At 40.3% G+C, this 23,296-nt stretch overlaps 2 protein-coding genes across 3 annotated transcripts in view; one reads left to right on the forward strand and one right to left on the reverse strand.

Annotated features, from left to right (window-relative positions):
- The window catches only part of RS1 (retinoschisin 1), a gene marked incomplete at its 5' end in the record, with an annotated part of 31,107 nt that extends 25,836 nt beyond the window's left edge, over window positions 1-5,271 (reverse strand). Inside the window, one exon of the mRNA XM_081277941.1 lies at window positions 5,220-5,271. Coding sequence (XP_081134067.1) covers window positions 5,220-5,271 — 52 coding nt within the window. The remainder of the gene's footprint in view (window positions 1-5,219) is intronic.
- A 3,515-nt stretch (window positions 5,272-8,786) lies between these two features.
- PPEF1 (protein phosphatase with EF-hand domain 1) overlaps window positions 8,787-23,296 on the forward strand; it is a 137,807-nt gene continuing 123,297 nt past the window's right edge. For both annotated transcript variants that reach the window (XM_081278305.1, XM_081278304.1), the window contains exons 1-2: window positions 8,787-8,915; window positions 9,268-9,406. The gene's annotated coding sequence lies outside the window, so the exon portion shown is untranslated. The remainder of the gene's footprint in view (window positions 8,916-9,267; window positions 9,407-23,296) is intronic.

Raw genomic sequence — 23,296 nt, forward strand, 5'->3', positions numbered from 1 at the left:
ATCATGCAGATAGGATTTGCTGACAGAGTATATGTGCAGTGTGAAAGAAAGAGAAGCTTGAGGCCTGAGAAGTGGGATCTTAGAAATGCAGTTTACTAACGGGGAAGAGATTCCAGTGGGGACAGTGATTCAGGGAGGATGGGGTAGAGGATGTTCCTTTTGGGATACAGTAAATTTGAGAAGCCTAAGGAACACCCAGATGTTAAGATTGAGTGAACAGCTAGATACAAGCTTTTGGAGATCAGGGGGAAGTGCAGAAAGGCAGGGTGATGCTCTGTGCTTTTCAGAGTTAATGTCTACATAAGCACATAACCTCAGTCTCATAGTTTGTCATCAACAAATACAGAGTAAATGAGCAATTAGCATCTGGTTGACTTGGGGGTTGTGAATCCAGGAGGTATTCTGCTCAATCCTCATCTTCAAGAGATGCTGGGTGTGGCTGGGTGTTGGGGTGCACTCCTATAGTGGCTCTGTAATCCAGCCATTTTGGAGGCTGAGGTAGGAGGATCTCAAGTTCAAAGCCAGCCTCAGCAATTTAGTGAGGCCCTGAAAAATTTAGCAAGACTGTGTCACAAAAAAAAAAAGGGGGGGGGGGCTGGGGATGTGGCTCAATGGTTAAGTACCCTTGGTTTAATCCCCGGTATCAAAAAAAAAAAAAAAAAAATCAAGACTCTCTTTTGGAGGGACCAAAGGTGAGAGGTGATGGTCACTGATGTGGCTTTATTAACCAAATCAATTTCAAAGGCACATCTGTCACTGAAGAGGGTCTATTCAGCTACAGTTAAGCAAACCCAGGGTTCAAATGAGTCTTAATATGGCTTTCAGGGACTTTTGTATTCCTCCATGTTCACTGGCAGGTACTGGAGCCGTTTCCACATTTTGCAGAAATGAAGCCGAAGGCAAAAAGGAAGACTGGTGTTGGGGGTGGAGGGGGACTCAGCTTCAGTCTACCTGTGGAGAGGACGAGGCCTGAAAAGGCCTGCGTTCACAGTCAGTTCCTGTGCTCCAGCAGATTTTGGGTTGGTTCCTTGCCTTTCTTTCCTCCCAGGGTCCCCTCCCCAGAAAGCTTTTGTCTGCAGGCAGCCTGAGATTCTGAGGTGCCAGATCCTTATGGAAATGAGCAGAGAGAGAAGGAACAACAAGCATTCTACAGGAAACACTTTCACCAAGGGAGCAGCGACTGGCTGCTGCAGCACCCCCCTAAGTGATTTAATCACCAAAAAATAAAAGCTAAAGAACAAGAGCAAAAGCATTTTTTGACTATAACAATTATTATACCAGAAAACAACATTGTTGGAATGAGAAAAAAAATCAGCCTTTAATAGGAACATAGTAAAAGATTTTGATTATGTAGTTGCATATTTTTCTGCCTACTCGATTGTTTTTGTGATTCTCCCACATTATGTGAGATGTCTGCCACTTGCCCATCTTTGATTTGTACAATATGAGCTCATTGTACCCTTTTGCCCCAAGGGCCACTCCACTGGGGAAAGTCTTGTTCCCACAGCAAGAAAATTCAAGAAAGGCATGCCTATTTCTCCAAAAATCCCTTGCAAGGGAAAAAGAGTACGTTTAGAGACACACATAGACTATTTTAATTTCTTTGATTAGGTATCACTAAATACAGAGCATCCTTTCCCATGGAAACATGAAAGTAAGGAGAAAAGCATAAAACTGTGAATGATAAAAACTGTCTGTAACCAGCTTCTATTCTACTTGAGAAACAAGAATAAGACACAGGAGAAACACAGTCAGCTGCAGTAATGTTCCTCTTGGGAAGAAGAAAGAAGGAAATTGCTCCTAGTGTGAATGTGTTACTATTTTCAGCAACAGGCATATTCATATGTAATTCTATTGTTCATGCTTCAACACATATGAACCTTAAAGACATATGCTAAGCAAAAGACAAAAAGACCACATGTCGCACCATTCCATTTTAATGTAATATCCAGAAGAGGCAAATGTCTAGAGACATAAAGTAGATTTATGGTTGCCAAAGGCTGGGGGAAATTGGAGACTGGGGAGTGATTGGTTAATGTTTGGGGTGATGAAAATGCTCTAAAATTAGAATGTGTGTGTCACAAATCTGTAAACATATTAAAAATGATAGAATTACACCCTACAAAGGATGACTTTTTTAAAAAAAATAATTTTTAGTTGTCAATGGACTTTTATTTTATTAATTTATATGTGGTGCTGAGAATCAAACCCAGTGCCTCACACAAGCACTTTATCACGGAGCTATAGCCCCAGCCCTAAAAGAATGACTTTACTGGTATGCAAATTACATCTCAATAAAGCTGCTTTTCACAAAAATCTGCAATTTCTGATGGCTGGCATACCAGCAAAGGGGACACATACATATGGAAGATGGAACTGGAGAGCTTTGTTGTTGTTTTTATACAATAAGCATGACCAAGTCATGGACTAATGTGTTTTAATAGGATAGATGTTTTAAAAATCATATTGGCATAGAATCCAAAATGTGCAATGGAAGATAAAAAGAATCCTGACAGTTCTATGATATAGATGGGGCCTTACTATGAGGATGTGTGCATTCCCAAATGAACCTTCATCCAGTGCATAAGCAGAGTCAATCCATTGACCTCATTTCACTACATAAAGGAGCCACCACCGTGGAACAACAGAAACAGCAAGGAGTACATTAGATAAGGAATCGTTGTCTTTGGGTTCCCAGTTGTGCAATGGAATACATCTTTTCTCTGTGTGTTGGCCATATCTCCATCTGGATTCTAAACTGATTTAGGACAGTAATTGTGTCCTGTATTTTTCCTGTCTCCTGGAGTATCCCTCTGGCTCAGGAGAGAGCACACGGGAGGTTGTCAAACCATGCTGGTCATTTTTGGCTGGCTGGTTTCCTTCCAGGTGGTGTGAGGATGGAGGGCCTGAGTTAGGTGGGTAAGCCTTCCCACCTGACCGCATTCCCTTCCACCTGGACAGATGGTATCTCTGCTCTTCCTGGACATTTCTGGAGTTCCCCACCCCTGAATAAAAATTGGTAAGTAATAGAATGAGATGGAGTGTTATCTTTGTGCCTCCCATTTTATTATTGATATCCAGGCCTAATTTTAAAATGTATTGGTAAACTTTTAGAGGACTTCTTTGCATTTGGGGGTCATGGAGCAGGGTTGTCAGACTCAGCACTGTGAAAGCAACAAGAATCAGCCTGGCATGTCAAGTTCTTTCAAAATGTTTGCCCACAGCACATACTCAAGCATGGGTTCTTGGACAGAGAAACAAATGAATTAATCTCAATGCCAACTATGAAAAGGAGAAATCTAAGGGTGAGCCCCGTGGATGTCTGAGAATCCTAAGTATTTGGATCTAATCCTCGACTCAGATCTTGTTGAGCAAAGAGCGAGGAGTAAAAGAAAAACAAAATCCCCAAAGCATCTTAAAGCATTAAGAATTACTGGGACAAGGGGGATGTAGCTCAGTGGTAGAGCATTTGCCTTGCACGCACAAAGCCCTAGGTTTTATGCTAGGTACCAAGGAATGAAAGTTATTGGAACAAGTTGCTGCCTCTGAATTGCAAGGAGGAAAAGCCCTTGCAACAGAAAATTGGTTAAAACAATCCCTATTTAGAAATATATCTTGGGGGGGCTGTGACTGTGGCTCAGTGGTACAGCACTTGCTTGGCATGTGTGAGGCACTGGGTTCGATTCTCAGCACCACATAAAAATAAATAAAGGCCCACTAACAACTAAAAAAAATTTTAAAAAAAGAAAGAAATATATCTTGGGGTTTTCAAAATGACTTTGGGATTATGTTTTCTCAAGTCTTTCCAAATACTGAGAAATGTGACTAAATAACAAAAGTCACAAGACTGGGGATTCATGAAAGTGGATTCTCTATCAATAAAATACAGTGAAAGAGTAGGAAGGAAAATGTCAGCCAGGAATCCCGATGCTTCTTGTGTGTTTCATCTTGTCTGTCTACCAGGTCATTTGCAGAGAAGAGGGATCTCCCCCTCTCTGCCCTCCTTCTTTATTTCCTATAAAACTCGAAAATACACAATGACTGCAAAGAAGACATTCAGTTTCTATTATCCAAATGAACCCGACAAGGAGTTCTGAGTGGATGGCTACTTCAGAATTGAGAGAGAGATGAGAGTAATATTTCTAAGATTGAGAGAGAATTTAAAAGTTCAATTGGATGACATTTTAGAGACTTGACTTTAGTTCTTTTTTTTTTCTTGTTTAAGCACATCACCCCAACCAGGGCTACATTAAGAAATTTTAAAATGATGGAGTGTACTGAGTCTTTGGGGTTTCTTAACTCTCAGTTGGATTATGCTTTTTATTAGATTCCAGTGGTACTTGACGTGTTATGTTAATCCATATTTAAACTAGGGTGACCTTACGTCCCAATTTGCTCAGGACAGTCCTGGTTTACACCTGTTGTCCCAGCAGAATTATTAATAGCATCCTCCTCTACCCTAGCATACCAGTTTGGAAGATTAAAATTCTAAAATCACACTATGATTCCTAAAACTATTCTAGAGTATAGAATGCCTTTCATTAATCATTGCAATTTGTAGCTACTTTATACAATATCTGAGACCCTTTCTACTTTTTTTTTAGTATTTATTTTTTAGTTGTAGTTGGACACAATACCTTCATTTCACTTATTTATTTTTATGTGGTGCTGAGGATCGAACCTAGGGTCCCGCATGTCCAAGGCGAGTGCTCTACCGCTGAGCCCCAGCCCCAACCCAAGAGAGCCTTTCTTCTTTCTGTTGGATTTTAAACATCCTTTGAACTTTAGAAGGCTCCTCACAGAACCAGAGAGCCAGAGGCAAGCTGGGCATGGTGGCACACGCCTATAATCACAGCAACTTGGAAAGCTGAAGCAGGAAGATGGCAAGTTTGAGGCCAGCCTCGATAATTTAGGGAGACTGTCTCCAAATAAAAAATAGAAAGGGTTGGGGATGTAGCTCAGTGGCAAAGCACCACTGGGTTCAATCCCCAGTATCAAAAAAGAAAAAAAAAAAAACAGAAGCAAGCCAGTGGCAAGACAATGACAATCATATTCAACACAAAGACAACTGTTGTTCATTAATAACACCTTAATGAACATGTGTTGTTAATTAGTGATTTTTGTATTATTCAGGTTGTATTTCTATTTATCAACTATATTATAAATTAAATTGTATTATTATGTATTATTAAACATGCCAATGGCTGAATCGCACATACCTTCATAGCCAAAGAGAAGTAATAACAAGAAGCCTTCTATCTTGCGGGGCATTTTCCCTTGTCCTTGGCGGCAGCTCTACCTTCCTGAAGTGGGGAGCTTGCCCAGGAGGAGGAGATTAACTTGAGCACCAGCCTCATTAAGCATCTTATTCCATTTAGTTCTTAGGTTTTGGCTGAGTCCCATCAAGTTAACCCACATAGTTACCTGCCTCAACAAGGAAGTCTCAGAGACAATACTAATGTCAACTGAGGTTGGTTTAACAAGGAAGATACTGGTTTTATTCTATCTTTAAATGTTAAGGGAAGGAATGGAGGGAAATGGAAACTAGAATCCTAAGACTCAGCTCTTCATCTGTTCTCTGTTATTGTCTTCTAGTGGGTGACCTTGAGCAATTTTCTGCCAAATAAGTCCTAACATTCTTGAAAGGTATGAAAATGCCACTGAATCACCTCTCACAAAGCAACTTGGTGTCATGTTCATACTATTCACTCAGGAAAATACTAAATTTGGTGGGGGAGACAGTTACACACAAAGATGTTTAATGCTGTGTTACTTACAATAATAAAACTGAAAACAATCAAAGTGTGCAAGGTTAGGGGACTGGTTAAGCAAATTAGGAAAGGTAGTAAAGCTGGGAGAGTTAAGAACATGGATTTCCAAACTACACTGGATGCAAATCCCAGTTCTACCATTTGCTGTGAACTTAGAGCAAATTTCTCATCTGTATGATAATGATAATAATGCTTCATTCATACAGTTATTTTGGCTTAAATGGAATAATATCTGGTGGTGTTCATTTGTAATCCTAACTATTCAGGAGGCTGAGGCAGGAGGATCACAAGTTTGAGGCCAGTTTCAGCAGCTTAGTGAGGCCTTGTTTCAAAATAAAAAGAACTGGGGATATAAGAACTGGGGATAGAACTGGGGATATAACTCAGTGGTGGAGTGCCATGGGTTCAATTCCCAGTAAGGGTGGTAGTGGGGAGTGATGATATATACAAAGTACTTAGAATAGACTAGGTAGGGGGTGGTCTAGTGGTAGAGCTTTGCTTTAGCATGTGCAGGACCCTAGAATTGATCCCCAGTATAGCAAAACCAAAACGGAACACTTAGAACAGTGTCTGCCATACTTACCTATCATTGTTACATAGCCACTAAGAATCGGGTTGATAAGGAGCTCCAGGTGTGGCTCAATGGTAGCATGTGTGCTTAGCCCAGGGTTCATATTTCCCAGCACTCCTAAAAAATTGATGGAAGGAAAAATGAAGTAACCACTCCCTTGATGGGTGTAGAGCTTCAGTTTTGCAAAGTGAAAAGATGCTGATCTGTTTCACAACAACGTGAATAGGCTTAACATACCAGTGTGAATAGTACATAAAAACTGTATACTTAATGGTTAAGATGGCATTTTAAAGGAGAATTGAGTTGATTGTTAATGACAGGGACAATCATGTTATACTGGAATTACAAAAAAGTAACGAATTTATGTACTGTATAAGCAGAACTATGTGGGAAAATGCTGAGAAAAACACAGTTTTCCCTTCCTCTTTTAGTTCTTTGCCATCACCATCCCACCTGTAGCCCACATCCTCAGTACCCAAGGCTCAGATACCTTTCCCTTATTCATTTTATCAAAGATGAGAAAGGCCAAAAACAAAACACAACACAACACTACACAACAAAACACCTCTCCCCACCCCGTAAAGGAAACAGTAATGAAATATTAAAGAGGAGCCCAAAAGCAACTAGGCAAATGTTTGGTCATTCAATAGGCACTTACTGGATGTCTATAGAACTGGCTTTTATTCTATACTATGTATGGATTCATTAAACAGATGAATGTGTATTCCATTAATCCCACTGCTGTCTTAAAAATAAAAGGACTATATTGTCCCCCTGCTTTGTATTTTAAAGTTGACCGAAATATTAAACCTTCAATCATAATCATAATCAACCTTTAATAATTCAACTGCAGTCAAATCGCTGCTTTACTGTTACATTTTAGTTGGAGGTTTTGTGTGGAGCCGGCCTGTCCTGGCTCCAGGGAAAGCGCCGCGCCCGGGAGTACCAGGAGACGTCGGATAGCGTCCAGCAGAGACCACGGCTCTGCGCCGCCTTCACCCTCTGCTATTTCGCGAGTCTGGCAACTGCAGCCGCGATCTTGAGGAATTTGAGAGGTTGTCATTTCGTTTCTGTGATGAAAGAATGTCAAAAACATTTTAAACGAATAAAGGATAAGGAGAAACACCTTTTTTTTTTTTTTTTTAGTGGATGTTAGTTATTTTGTTTTTTTTAGCCACAATGGATATGAAAAGTTAAGAACTTCTTACTAGGAATGGTTCCACTGGGGCTCGAACCCAGGACCTTCTGCGTGTAAAGCAGACGTGATAACCACTACACTATAGAACCTCCACACAAGCCCGGAGCGTTAGTTGTCTATTCATAGTTACATCAAACCCAGCGCCTCCCCCACCCCCCCGGAACCCCGCCCCTCCGCCGTGGTTCCGCCCCGCCCCCGAGGCACAAGATTAGCTTCTAGATCCTCGCCGGCAGCTTCGGAATTTGAGCTACTTCAGCAGCTCAGCACCTCAGCCTTTGGGCCGCTTGTAACCAGGGCTAAGCCGGGACTCGGTCCCTTCCTCGCCGAGAATGCTGGCCCCCTAATTACCTGTCCCCAAACTTTCCCTCAGCCGAAGCGTCGGCAAGGTGGTCCGACGGGCAGAAGTGCGCCGTGCTGGGGCACTGCTCCTTCTGGCAGCTTCGCAGAACTCGTGAAGGACCGGTACTTTCCCATTTTCCCCCACAGGCAAACTGAGCCTGGGTGACCCGACTGACTTGCCCCGTCAGAAGTCACATTGTTGCCGCTTCCGGCAGCTTTGGAGACACTGAGGCAGGAGCAGGGAGGACAGGAGCTAAAGAGTTGGCAGCGCGGGGCTCGGAGGTGGGGCGCCATTTTTATGACGGCGTCTATTGTGCCTGGGTTGAAAAAGGCCACTGGTTAGTTAGTGGGCTCCTTGCCCGAGGGTACGGGCCTGTTACTCTCCTCTAACCTTATTCCAGCATTCCTCCCTTTTCGAAGCCGCAGAGGGGATGAAAACCGAAAGCCTTGCCTTCGGTCCCTTTGGGTTAGGGTCAGGGGTGGCGCTGGTGTAGACAGGCCACCTGAAGCATGATTTCAGGTGCCCATTGTAAGATGAAAATGCCAGGTCCCGTTTTTATAAGTTAGGAAGATTTTCAAACCTTGACAGTAAAGCATTAAATCCAGCGTGGGGGCCTTGTGGGATTGCAGATGGCAGTTCCTGACCCTACAGCTGTGTTTCTAGAACTATGGTCCCAGTAAGATGCTGCGATCCTTCGCCTCAAAGGACTCCCACATGGTTTCCCACATGGTCTCACTTCTTGCTTTTCATTGTTAGTGTCATTTTGCCTTCTCCTGGGCTTCTGGGTGGATCTTCACCGCCATCATAGGATTGCTCACCACCTGCAACCCTGAAAACCCACTAAAAACCACGGTGGTTGCGGGGAGGAGCGCATCTTGAGCACCCTGGTGGATTTGAGCTGTAGGTGGCAGGTGTTCTTTTCCCTGGCGTCTTCCTCGGAGGCTGGCAGGATGATGAAGAAATGATACTGATGATAGGAAAGCAATTCCCTTCAACCAACTCCTGTTTTCCTGAGAAAGCCCATGGAAGATACAGGTGGGTGGAATGAACACTATGTGGGGGTCATGATCTGGATTTTAGTTTTGTTTGTAGCCACTCACCAGCTGTATACTCTTGAGCTAGCCAATTCACCTTCCAAGTCTCAATCTCTTCCTCTGTGCAATACTGCTATTTTCCCCTCTGGCTGTAAATATTATCCCCATTTACCATGTAGAAGAATGGAGGCAGTTATTTGCCCTATGAATTTTTTCCCCCATAGAACTAATTAGAGGCAAGCTTGCAGCTAGTGCCTGGTTTATCTAGTACCCAGTTTTCCTGTGTCCTCAGTTTCCTGTAATATTCTTTACAGGGTCTCCTTACAGTCTTCCTTTTTGTTGATATATTTCAGGAGGCCTCTTGAGTACTTGTTGCCTAGAGTGTGAGCTTTGAGATGACCATGAGTGGCCAGCCACTAACTGGAGAATGAATTCATAAAAGCTCCATGTTTCCTGCTAGTTAATGAGCTGTAATGACTGCTGGGGAACTCCGTAAGTATGTCCTGTCTGTTTCCAAGCCCCTATCAGTCCAAAACAAGGTTGCCAAGAATTGGCCCTAAAATTGTACCCACTAGTTTTGTGTTGGTTTGTATCTCCAGGGAATGCTTTGCTCTCCCTTCAGCTTTCTGTTTGCCAACTGCAAGCTTTGACCAAATTCCCATACTTAAAATCCATGTAGAAAAGAAGCTGCCCCTCTAATGCATTCAACACAGGTTTCTGCCTTTAGTAAAAAACAAAACAACAACAACAAACCCTTTTGTTTCTTTTCTCCATTATGGCCAGAAGGGAGACTTTAGTTCCATTCTTCCTGCCCCTCTGAAGTGTAGTGACAATGTCTATTATTAGGAAAGTACAATATGGCTTACAAAGCACTTTCACATACATTCCTGGCCAGGAGCCCTATGAGGTAACCATGGTAAGTATTACTATCACCATTTTTCAATGAAGAAGTTATGTTGAGTTGGAATGCCTTACCTGTTACCTTTCAGCTGGTGAGTAGCAGGCCTTGGTTTATATTAAGCCTACTGATATCTGATTGTGCAAGGCCCAAGCCTATAAAGACTACATGTTTATTGCCCTAAGAGTGGCATTTATTTTGTATGCATGCTAGCAAGGAAGTGGATACCGTTTGTTTTTTTGTTTTGTAATTTTTAAACAAAATCCTCAAAAGTAGGAACCATAAGTCTGTTAGAAACAACTATTGATGACTTTTACCTTGAAACCATTGAGAGGGATAATGCTTCAGATGGCCAGCTTTGCCTTGCACTTCTGTCTGTTTAGTCAGATTTGTGAGGCCTGACACACCCAGATATACCCTCGTGCATTTGAACAAGTATAAGAAAAATACATGAGCAAACTAATACATGAAGACCAGAAGCCACTTCAGATTTTGAGTTCACTGATTTCTCAGGTGTTTAGTGTTGTTTCACCAGTTTTTGGCTTCACTTGATAGAGGTAACTTGACCAAAGAAACTGTGGTCCCAAACATTGAATTTAGTTAAGAAGCCTACTTTACCTGATATCATTTAGAAACTGTTGTACTCAGTCCTTCAGTGAGTATTGAGTATTTATTAGGGAAAGTCAGTCATTACCTTACTCTGGCAGAGCTAACTTTCTTTTCAGCTCAATATATTCAAAATACCTTGAAACTATCCTATTGTGATAGACATTTTGTTTGTGTGTGTGTTTTTTGCAGGGGATGGAAACTGGGGCCTACTGCGTGCTAGACAAGCACTCTACCACTGAGCTACATCCCCAGTCTAATATTTGTTGGTTTTTGCCACCTACCTTTTCACAGTCTCCTTCAACCTCCTGTACCTCCTCTCCCAACCTGGGTTACAGCTTATTACCATGCTTTCTATTTCAGTGGATAGTAAAAATGGAAGCAATCAGAAGAGAATGTCCACAGAATGTCTGTGTCTATGGCTTCATACTTCTCTTCTTCATATATCTCTCCCTCTGTCTTCTTACTTGGCTCAAATTCTGTGGTCATTTTTATCACACACTTGTTTGCCCCCTCATTGCTTCCTTATACTTGCTGGCAAAACCACAATCTGTTAAATGAAACTCTCCTTTCTGTGCTTCTGGATATGGCTCAAGAAAAACCCACATCCAGGCCGACTGGTTTCACATCAAATTCACCACTACTTGCCTCAGGTGAGCTCTGCAGCCCAGTTTCATGACCACTTCTCGTGGCCATTTATTTTTTACCTCCTACAGTATAGTTTCATATCTTTTCTTCCTCAACCTCCTGTACCTCCTCTCCCAATCTGGGTTATAGCTTATTACCATGCTTTCTATTTCAATGGATAAAATAAAAATGAAAGCAATCAGAAGAGAACGTCCACAGAAACCCACCTGTCAGTATCTGTGGCTTCATACTTCTCTTATTCCTTTAGTTCAGGGTGTCTCTATCACAGATCTGTGGGTTGTGACTGCGTAACCCCCTTGTGTGGGCTGTCCTGTGTATGGTAGGATGTTTTGCAGCATCCTTGGCCTCCATTCAGTAAATACCTGTGGCACCCACATATGAATACCCAGTTGTGACAACCCAAAATGTCTGCTGGAGGGAGCAAAATCTTGTGGGGGCTATTTGGCAATGTCTGGAGATATTTTTGTTTATTGTGACTTGGAGGGGGTGCTATTGGCTTCTAGTGGATAAAAACAAAGGACACTACTTTATATCCTGCAATGCACAGAAGAGTTCCCCACAACAAAGAATTACCTGGCCTCAAATGTCAGCAGCACCCAGTTGAGAAACCCTGTTCTAAATTTGCATTTCTAGTGCCTGCTCTGGCCCACCTGCTCTTGCATACTCTTGGAACTCACTACAAAAATTTCCTACTCTTCTATATAAACCCCCCCACACCCCATATTGGATCACTCCCGTTGGCACACAGACCTAATCTCTTTTTTTAAAAAAATATTTTTATTAGTTATTGATGGACCTTTATTTATTTATTTATACATGGTGCTGAGGATCAAACCCAGTGCTTCACACATGCTAGGCAAGTGCTCTACCATGGAGCCACAACCCCAGCCAAGAAGTAATCTCTTAATCCCATTTCTCCTCTAGCTATTTCTATTTTTCTGCTCTCTAGGAAAAATCTGCTGCTTGTTTTTGGTGCTCTTTTCAGTTCTGTTCCCTGCACTGGCACTTGCTTGTATCATTCCTCTAGTCCATATCACCAGGGACTTCCAAATTGCTACACAGAATAGTCCTCTTTCGTCATCTTATTTGATCTAGTAAAATTTCTTTTCTTTTTTGTGTGTGTGATACTGGATATTGAGACCAGTACTGAGCTATATCCACCACTGAGCTATATCCCCAGCCTGTTTTATTTTTTATTTTGAGACAGGGTCTAGCTAAGTTGCTGAGGCTGGCCTCCAATTTGTGATCCTCCTACTTCAATCTTCTGAATAGCTGGGATTATAGGTATGCATCACCATCCAAGACTATTAGCAGCATTTCAGTCAATCACCCTTGTTTTTGAAACACTTTTATCTCTTTGTCCTTTGAACATAGCTATTTTCTTTAAACTTCATTCTTAACCCCCCAATGACCTCATTCAATCTAATGGCTTTAAATACCATCTATTTATTCCAAATGTATATCTCTAGTCCAGACTTTTCTCCAAAACTGCATATTCAATATCTCCATTTAGATGTCTAGTAGGAATCTTAAACCCATTATGTCTGCATCTAAACTCCTTATCTCTACTCTCTAAACCTGCTCCTCTTTCAGACTGCCTTATCTCAGATAATGGTAACTTCACCTTTCCAGTTATTTACACCTAAACATTAGAATCATACTAGATTCTTCTCTTTTTCTCATAACCCAGATGTAATCTCACTAGCAAATCATATTGGCTCCATCTTCTAAATCCATCTAGAATGTAATGGCTTTCTACAGTCTCCCTTGCTATCATCTAATCAAAGCCACTATCACATTTTTTCCTGGATAATTGCCAGTAGTCCCATATCCTGGCTGCCCAGCCTCTGTGCTTTTCTTCCTACAGACAGTTCACATAGTAGCCAGAGAGTCCTTTTAAAATCTGAGTAAAATCTTGTCAATCCTTTGTGCAAAAACCCTTCACTGGCTCTCTACCTTAACTAGAATAAAAGCCAAGCCTTACAGTGACCTTCAGGGCCCTACCTGACCTGAACTCCTCACCCATTATCATTCTGATTATATATCCTATTACTCTGCCTTTTCTTTTATTCCATTCCAGCCTGCTTGTTCTTAAAATAAACTAGGCCTCTCCTGCTTCTGGGCCTTTATACCTACTGTTTACCGAGCCTTGAATATTCTTCCCTTAGATCACCCCATTGTTTGTCTTCTCACCTCATTCAAGTATTTTCCCAAATAATTTCTCAGTGGGTCCTTTCCTGATTCCATTTTAATTTTTTTTTTTTTAGTTGTAGATGGACAAAGTACATTTATTTATTTATTTCAGTGTGGTGCTGAAGATCGAACCTAATGCCTCACACATGCAAGTCGAGCACTCTGCCACTGAGCCACAACCCTAGCCCTCCTGATTTCCTTTAAAATTGCTATTATTCCTTTCCATTCACCCTAGAAACTCAGTATCTCCTTTTCCTGCTTATTTTTCTTTGTAGCACATAGCACCAACTAAATTTTTAGATGTTTACTTATTTTGTTGATTGTCTTTCTCCATCCTCAGCTAGAATGAAAGCTCTATGAGGGCATGGGTTTGGTTTTGTTTGCTGCTATACTCCATAGAGCCCAAATAGTTATTACTAGCATATACTAAATTCTTAGTAAATACATCTGGAATAAATTTGTCAGTATTGGGGGGGTGACTCAAGCCAGGTCAGTCAGTTCCAATTATAGCGAATCCTTGAGCTTTTGCATGAATTCCTGAGAAGAGGCATTTTCTTGTTCAACCTGGACTTGAATGTGAGATGATCCACAGGCTGAACGTTCTGCTGTCATCTTACTATTGCATTGTATTAGGCAGTGCTCTTAATTGTATACAACAGAACCCCTTTTGTTCAAAGTAGTTTTTGGTTGTTGTTTTTGTGTGTGTGCTGGGGATTGAATCCAGGGCCTCATGCATAGTAAGCATGTCCTAACCCCACCCATGTAGGATTCTTATAGCATTGCCCCACTAATACGCTTGATCAAGTGAATTGCTTTGACCAATTGAATGTGAACAAAAACTGATGTGCGTCACTTACCAGCAAAAGTGCAAGGGCCAGTATGGTTTACTACTTTTCTTTTTCCATTCCCTGTGAGGCCAGCAGTGCCCCAGAGACAGGTTGACCTGAGTCTGAGTTGGAAGACTGTGTGTTACACAACTGTAGCCCACTTGCACTGGCCATGAAATATAAGTGAAAAGTAAACCACTAAGATTTTGGATTGTTTAGCATAATATCATCTAGGCTGCTTCAACATTCCTACTAGTTTAAGAAGAAAATGAGTTTATTGAAGGATATTAGGTAGTTCTCAGGATCTCTGAGAAGGCCTTGGTGATTCTAAAGCTAGAAACAATATCCACATCTCACTAAAGGACTACACTAAGGATAGATTTTGCAACTCCAATCAGTGATGGAGTGCAGAATCTTTACCACTGCTGTCTCTGAAAACTGGGACACCTCTGCTATTAACCTTGTCAGAATATGACTTTTGTAACCCCTCTTCTTCATGTTGCCCTCTTCTGGATTGAAAACTCAGGCAGTTCTTGGTTTAAGTGCCTGTGTTCTTGCTGTAGGAGAGGCTGGAGAAGCAGATTTTTTTTTTGTTGTTGTTTCTACTTTGAGGAGGTAAGGAGTCAAATGAGAAGAATTACCAAAACAGGGAAGAGGATTTGAAATTAGTGGATGACCATAAAACATGAAAAATATCCACTACCTCTGAGGCCTGAGAATGGAGCCAACACCAAGAGATTTGAGTTGAGAAATAGAGCAATGGAGTGCTATTGTTTAAGTCCTCAACCAAGTCATTCTGTTAATATATCTACTGACCCTTCAGCTATTTGAGGAATAGATTCCCAGTTCTGCTTAGGCCAGCTAGAATGGGTTAACTGACACTTGTAACAGAGAGAGTCCTAATGAGGGCTGGGGTTGTGGCTCAGTGGTAGAGCGCCTGCCTAGCATGTGTGAGGCACTGGGTTCGATTCTCAGCACCACATATAAATAAATAAAATAATATCATCTAGGTCCATCAACAACTAAAAAATATTAAAAAAAAGAGTCCTAATGATATGTATCTAAAATGGATGAGCATCAGCACAGTGATTAACAGTGGTGTCCTGGCTTAGACAAATGAAACTTTTGGTTCTCAGTTCGTAATAAATGGGCATACAGACAATGGTCATGAGAATAGCCACTTTTGGTAGGATAAGGTTTTGGGTTCCCAGCAGTTCTCAAATATGGCAAGACATTTGCTCATATGTGGCACAGTAATAGATACTGCTAGTTGCACATCCAATATGCATTCTTCTATTCCTCAATAATAAAAAGAAGCAGCAGCATTTGTGTAGTGCTTGCTATGTATTAGGGTCTACTCATAAGAACACTATGACAAGGGTACTATGATGTTTAGTTTACAGGTGAGAAAAATTCCACACAGAATAATTGGATAACTTGACTGAGTCATACAGCTGGATAAGAGTTTTTTTTTTTTGGATGGTGATACTGAGGATGAAACCCAGGGGCATTCTACCACTGAGCTACATCCCCAACCCCTTTTATTTTTTATTTTGAGATAGACTCTCACTAAATTGCCCAGGCTGGCCTTGAATTTGTAATCCTCCTGCCTTAGCCTATTGAGTAGCTGGGATTACAGGCATATGCCACTGTGTATATCGGAGCAGGGTTTTATACCCAGGCCATCTGGCACCATAGGCTGTGTTTAACCTCTGTACTACACTGCCTTTTGTTTGATTTTGCAATGTGTCCCACTAAAACAGCTTGATTTCCCAGGTTCCTTAACTGCTAGGAGAGACGGTGTGACATGATTCTGTTCAATAGGAGGTATGTAAATAGGTGGGCTTCCAAAACTATTTCTTTAAAAGGAAGTTCCTTTAAGTGGTATGTTCCATTTTGACTATAAATCTTCACTTTCTGTCTACCAATGTGCATGTGATGCTAGAGGTAGATCAGCTGTTTTGTGACCATGAGTTGATAGTTGTGAAGAAAGCTGCAAAGAATCTGGATTTCCTACTATCAGATTCTTTGTTGCATGTGAAAAACAGCCCCCCCCCCCTTGCTTTTTTTTTTTTTTTTTTGTGATCCTGGGGATCAAACCCAGGGCCTTGAGCATGCTGGGCAAGCATTCTACCACCGAGCCTCATCCCCAGCCTTTTTCATTTTCACTTTGAGACAAGGTTTCACGAAGTTGCCCAGGCTGATCTCCAATTTGCTATCCTCATACCCCATTCTCTGGAATGTGATTACAGGCATGTACCACTATACCCAGTTAAAATTCCTAATTTTTAAAACCACAGATTAGTGGGAGTTTCAGTTATATGAGGGAAAATACAAACCCTATTGATTTTAACTTCTCCATATTTTTCATCTGTCTGTCTCTTACATCATTTTGACAATGTTTTTAATCTGCCCACCAGCTGTTGAAGGATTGCTCTATGTCCCAGTCCATGCCTACAATGTCTAGAATCATAGTGTTGGGCAGTGTGGGAGTTTTTTAAAAAGGATATGACATGGTCTCATTTCAAGTTTAAAGAACGTAGGTAAGGAATAAATTGTTCTAAGATCTTAATGGAAGATAATGACTTGATGTGGTTTTCCTAATGTAGGATGTATTGGATTTTAATTAGGGCCATGTTTCCTTTCCCTTAAAGAAATTTGAAAGAGAAGAAGGCAGATGGGAGTGGGGGCTAATAATGAAGGCCTCTGTGTGATGTTTTTCTCAAGACCAGCTATCAAAATCACCCATAATCAAATTCAGTAAGATTGGATTTTTTTGGAGATAGCCACTCCAGAAAGAAACTGATCAGCTTGAAATACTTTGTCATTCTCCCTTTCTCTTTTACTTGAGATGCCTCTAGTTTCTAAAGTCGCTCACCCAGGACTATGTAAATGAGCATAGAACAATTGGGTACTCCCCACTTCTATAGCACCCCACTTAAAAGACAACATCTGATGGCAGCCAATGAAATGAGCTATTCCTTCTCCTTCCACAACACTTACTGTCTTATTTAGATTTCTGTGTCGATTCCAACTGCGCACAATGTCAGATCTGCCTCTAAGCTGTTCTCTGTAGAACTGATGGAAAGATTTCAAGAGTGGTGCAGGTGTCAGACCAAAATTATATGTGTATTTTTAAGTATTTGGGATCTTTTTGATACAATTAGGGTGCAGTCTGAAGGCTGTGTACAATAATAAAACCAAAACGAATCAGTAGGTTGTTTAACTCAGTTAGAGGCTGTCTGCAGACTAGCAGTTTTTCTTTGCTAAATCCTGTTAAAATGCAGTGGGTTCTATTTTGTGCAGAATGAGCAGGCTGCCATGACAACTGTCTGTGAATATTATTTCAATATTAGTCAGGTTTCCAGCATCAGCCTCTGGGTCCAGTAGTAATTCTAAAACCCAGATGCTCATCTACTCTTAATGGGGTTCTCCAGGACATGTTTACAAAACAAAAACAAAACACTTTGAACTAGCTGATTTTTTTCTTTTGGAAGAGAAACTTGAATGAATTTACACAATTACAAATTGGTTGTGGTTTTTATTGCTTCTTATTTTTTCTTTTTTTCCCCCTTTGGTACTAGGGATTGAATTCAGAGGTGCTTTACCACTGAACTACATCCCCAGCCCTTTTTATTTTTTATTTTGAGACAGTGTCTTGCTAAGGTGCGATCTTGCATCAGGCCCCTGAGTTACTGGGATTGTAGGCATGCACCACTGCTATTGCTGTTTTTTTCTTTTGGAAAGATGATTTGGGTATAAATTTATATTGTGTTTGTAGATTTTATTAAACAGATGCACTAGACCAGAGTTTGGAAAGTTCCCCTCTAGGTGGTCCATTTGTTAAAATTATGTATTTTTTTCATTTAACACTGTCAGAAAGAATCTTATAATTGCAAGTGACAGAAGATCCCATTTAAATAGAGTTAACAAAATTAGTTTCAAAGAAATCTGGTTTGAAAATTCCCAAGGTAAGATTTGATTCAGAGATTTATGATAGAAAGCTCCAGCTCCATATCCCTGACCTTTTTGTTTGCCCTTCTCTATGTATCAAGTTCACCTTCTAGATAGGCTCTCCTCATAGGGGCAACATTGCTCACAGCACCATACTCTTGGGAGAAAAGTGAGTCTCTGTACCAGTGCTCTCTTCAGGAGCCCTGAGATTCACTCACATTGTCTGTCTTGAGCTAAATGCCCCTCAAGTGCTCTTTTGCTAACAGAAGAGGATGTACCTACTCCTGAACAGTCACTGTTGCTTGGGAAGCGTGCTATGCTAATTGGCTTAAGTCAGGGTCCACACTTAAGAGTGTGTGGGGGAGTGGTCAGTCCCATGCAAAACATATGCCTGAAAATTTAGAGATGGTTAATTACAAAAAGGAAAATTGAGGTTCTATTATAAGGAGGTTAAGGGAATATTTGCTGGCCACCTGGTTAGCAAGAATTATGTTGGCCAAATAATAACAGCAACAACTGCTAGTAACATGTATTGAATACTATGAGCCAGGCACAATTCAAACCACCTTACAAGTATATTGGTTAGAGAATGTGTTTGGTTGCATATAATAAAATAAATGAAATAGCAGGTACTTAACATGGAAGATTTTTTTTTTATCCCACATAATAAAAAGCCAGGAAATAATCAGCTTCACCTTGCTATCCATGTCTCAGGCTTATCCTTCCATCTTCCTGTTATCATTCTCAGTGTGAGGCTTTTTTCCTAATGCTCACAAGATGGCTGCCCCTCCTCCCAGCATTGTGTTCTGTTTCCAGGCAGAATGGGGGAAGGGCAAAGAAGAAAAGGCTCCTGTCAGCTGAGACTTTTTCCTTTTTATTAGGAAATGTGTTTTCTGGAAGCCTTAGCAGTAGATTTCTGGTTATAGCTCAATGGCCAGAACTATGCCACATGATCACCCTTAACTGCAAGGGAGCCTAGCCTGGTTCCCTTTCATAATCTTCCTATTATTAATGTGCACAGAGGACTTAATTTTTAATTTTAAAAAATGACAGTATTTTGCTCTAGGCCCTATATAAACTTTATGACCTTCTCAGGAAAAATAATCTAGAAAAATATTTGATCTCTAACCAACTTGTTTCCATAGTGTTCTTTTTAAGTAGCCACACCAGAAGGAACATGGCATTTCAATAGGTGTTTGGTAGTAACAGATTTGAAAGGGAGGTGATTTTTATCTCACATAACATAAAATCTAGAGCTTTATCAGAAAATGAAAATGTTAATTACAAATAGCTGTCATTAACTTGTTAAAGAGTCATAAGACATAAAAATTTATTTTAATGAGTTACATCAGATTGATTTATGTTACTTTTTTTGTAAATTGGCCTTTTCACTAGGTAAGAATAACAGTTCACCTCACTGGGTAAATTAGTGACATTTTGTTTTATTATAAATACCTCAGTTTGCTTATAATAGTTATTTTTCTCATTCTTTCCAAATATTTGAAAGCTTTAGCTTATGGCCTTGCTTTATTTGTATATCACAACATTGTTTTGGTGATATTACTGAGTGTAGACCATAAAATCACAAGGACATTGTAGAATATAGTTTGACTTGAAAATTCATGAAACAAGCCTGGGGATGTAGCTCAGTGACAGAGTACTCCTGGGTTCAATCTCTGGCACTGCCAAAAAAAAAAAAAAAAAAAAAAGTCATGAAAGAATGAATTGAAAAAGATTAAGCAAAATGAAAACCTGTACTAGGTTGTAGAGAAGTGCCAAAGTATGTTTCACATCACCTGGGAGAGCTAAATACAAAGTCCCAGGCCCAACCCCAGACCTACTGAATCAGAACCTATAAGAATTGGGTTCAGGGTTTTGTGATTTATAAGCACACTAAAGTGTAAAAATTACTTTTTAAGACAGTTTCATGTAAATGAATTGTAAAAGACTCACAGATTATGTACTTTTTTTGGTTTATGGTATTGAGGTTTGAACCTAGGGGTGCTCCAGTGAGCTACATCCCCAATCCTTTTTAATTTTGAGATAAGTTCTCACTAAGTTGCTTAGGACCTTGCTAGATTGCTGAGGCTGGCCTCCAACGTGTGATCCTTCTGCCTCAGCCTACCAAGTCCCTGGGATTAAAGGCATACACCACCATACCTAGCTAAGATTGTGCACTTTTTCTAAGTAAAAATAGGAGTTGTGTTTGGTAGTAACAGATTTGTTGTGTTTGGTAGTAACATTATTTTTACTAGTAAAAATAAGAACTTCAACTTCAGTAAACTAAGACCTTATTAAACCTAGATTCTCCTTTGAAAGACCTCAGATCATAGACTCCATTTATCTACTCCAGGTCAGAAGCCTAAGCTTAAGTGTGTACTTGACTCCATCCTTCTATCAACACCTTCACCTAATTAATCCTGTTCATCCTCCAGATGTCAGGTTCAAAGAAGACTTCCTTAGAGAACTCTTTGCTTGATTTTCTGACTTACTCTCACAATACACATACTTGTCCTTTATAATTTCACATTTATTTTTATGATTATTTTATATGTGTGTATGTGTGTGTGTATATATGTATGTATGTATGTATTTTCCCTACCAGGCTGTAAATTTCAAGTGGGAAGGGACTTGTCAGTTTTATTAATTGACATATTCCCAGGGTATAGAGCAGTACCCAACATATAATAGATGCTCAAGATATTTGTTGAATGAATATATGGATGAAACCAAGACAAGAATAAGTGCTCTAGAAGAAAATGCTTTAAAAACTTTCCCAAAGACTTCACCATAAACTTACTATCTCATTTAAGACAATGGTAAAGAGTTTTTTAAAAAATATTTAATTTTTTAGTTTTAGGTGGACACAATATCTTTTTTAAAAATTTTTATTTGGTGCTGAGAATGGAACCCAGGGCCTCACACATGCCAGGCTAGTACGCTACCACTTGAGCTACATCCCCAGCCCCAAAAGAGGGTTTTGAAAAGAAAGCCATGAATCTTTCTTAGGCCTTGTTTTAGCTAATAGTCTTGACATTCTTCTAAGAAACAAATTATTTTTTATTTTCTATGTTCATGAACACACAAATTGTTAACGGGGAGGTGGTTGTGGCCAAAAGAAAACTCGAAGCACCTAGAATCTACCTTTTAAAAAGCAAAAAGTGGTTTATCTCATTGGGGTTGTGTTGCCCACCTTCATTTAGCAGGTACTAGCATATTTGCATCTTACATTGTTGTTACCAAGACAACCTATTGAAGAATCATTCTAGAATCTACTTCTGAAACATTCCAGATGAAGCTAAGGGAACCTCTTTAAGTAAGACCTATAAGGGCGACGATGGGTTGTGTCCTGAGCCTGCAGGTCAGGCTGAAAGATTCAGCAACCAGAAAAATGAAGATCTAGGAAGATGATCTGTTTTTCTGAGCCTGCGTAGAACTGATAAAACCTAGAGGGAAGGGTAAGAGCACTTAATGGACTAGATGCAGTGAGTGAGCTCATGAGACTATAAGGTTGAAAGTTAACTTGCTTCCTGTTTGATTTGTTTGGCCCAACTTTTGTAGACTTTGTTTAATGTATGACATTTATTATCATTATTATTATTATTATTATTATTATTATATGCAGGATAGAGTCAGGCCACCTTGACGTAATGAAGAGTACTGGCTGCCAGTCACAAGACTGATTTTGGGGAGGCCACCTAACTACTCTAGGCCTGGTTTCCCTCTCCTATAAATTGGAGATTTCTGAATAAGAGTGCAGGACCAGAGTATCTTTCCACATCATGGGTTCACCTGTTACAGGGATCTGGGTCAAGAACCTCATGATCTTATAATGTGACTTCTTCATTGTGTTGCCTAGATCCATTTTGCCCAATGCCCAGTACTTTGACATGAGAGGTCCTTGCATCAACATATATTCTTAGTTTTACTTTTGTCTTGAAATGGTAGGCTATAGCTCATGCAGAAGGAAAATAGGAAGAAATAAGGAATTACCATCACTCTGCCATTGACTCATATGCTAGATGTCAAACTGAGATACATATAAAATCCAAGTGCTTATAAGATAAAGGAACAGATTGTGGCTATACTTAAAAATATCATAGCTCTCTAAATAAGGAAGAGTTCTGATAAACCTATTTGGAGTTCATGAAAAATACCCATAGACTTTGAAAATCTGAATTGTACATTACCAAAATAAATTACTTTTGTGTGGAATTATATGTAAAGGCAGATGTGGATTACATGGTAATGAGAGTCACTCTTGATTTAAAGATCCCCGTTTTCCTCAGCCTCTTACTTTCCAAATTGCTTCTTTGTTGGCCTCCTTGTTTGCGTCTTCCTCTTCTCATTATCTTTAATGTCTCAGTTCTCCAGTGTTCTGCTTTTGCTCCTATGGCCTTCTTACCCTCTGAGCTCTCCCTGGCTGTTTTATCTTCTCTAATCACTTCAGCTATTATTGGTAACTTGATGGCTTTCTTAATCTGACTCTCCAGACCTGATTTATTTCCTGGGCTCTAAACCCAGGCTTCTACTGCCTACGAGACATTTCAATAGTGAGATTTCACAGTCACTCAAATTTAGCATACCCCAACTGTTATTTTCTCCACCATAAACATGATAGTCTATCTTTGTGTGCTACTCTTGTATCCTTTAATACCCTACTGCATTCAGTGGCATTACCTCCTAAACTGTTAATTACAAGAAGGCAGGGACCATGTCTGTCTGGTACACCACTGTACCCCCAGCACCTAGCAGAGTGCTTGGCACATGGTACATACCCAGTAAGTATTGTTGAGTAAAAAATACATCTGTTTTTTTTTTAAATATTTATTTTTAGTTTTTTAGGTGGACACAACATCTTTATTTCAATTTTATGTGGTGCTGAGAATTGAACCCAGTGCCTCACGCATGCAAGGTGAGCGCGCTACCACTTGAGCCACATCCCCAGCCCACATCTGTTTTTTTGAACTGGAAACCTTGGAATCCTCCTTAATGACTGTATCTCCCTCACTCCCCATGCCCAGTCTGAGACTTGTAGGAGTTGTTACATTAAATTATTGGATATTTGGTTCTTCCCTCTTCTCCATTCCAACTGCTCCGATTTTTAATTCAGCCCTTACCATCAATCACCTAGATTATTGTGGGAAACTCCCATTAGTATTCTGTTGCCAGCTTTTTCTCAATTTATCACCAGACAGCCCCACAGAGAACTTACTACAGCTTGAATCTCATCTGATTACCTTCAGGCTTCCTTTC

This window comes from Spermophilus citellus (genome assembly GCF_964194105.1).
Source record: "Spermophilus citellus genome assembly, chromosome: X".
NCBI classification, from domain to species: Eukaryota; Metazoa; Chordata; class Mammalia; order Rodentia; family Sciuridae; genus Spermophilus; species Spermophilus citellus.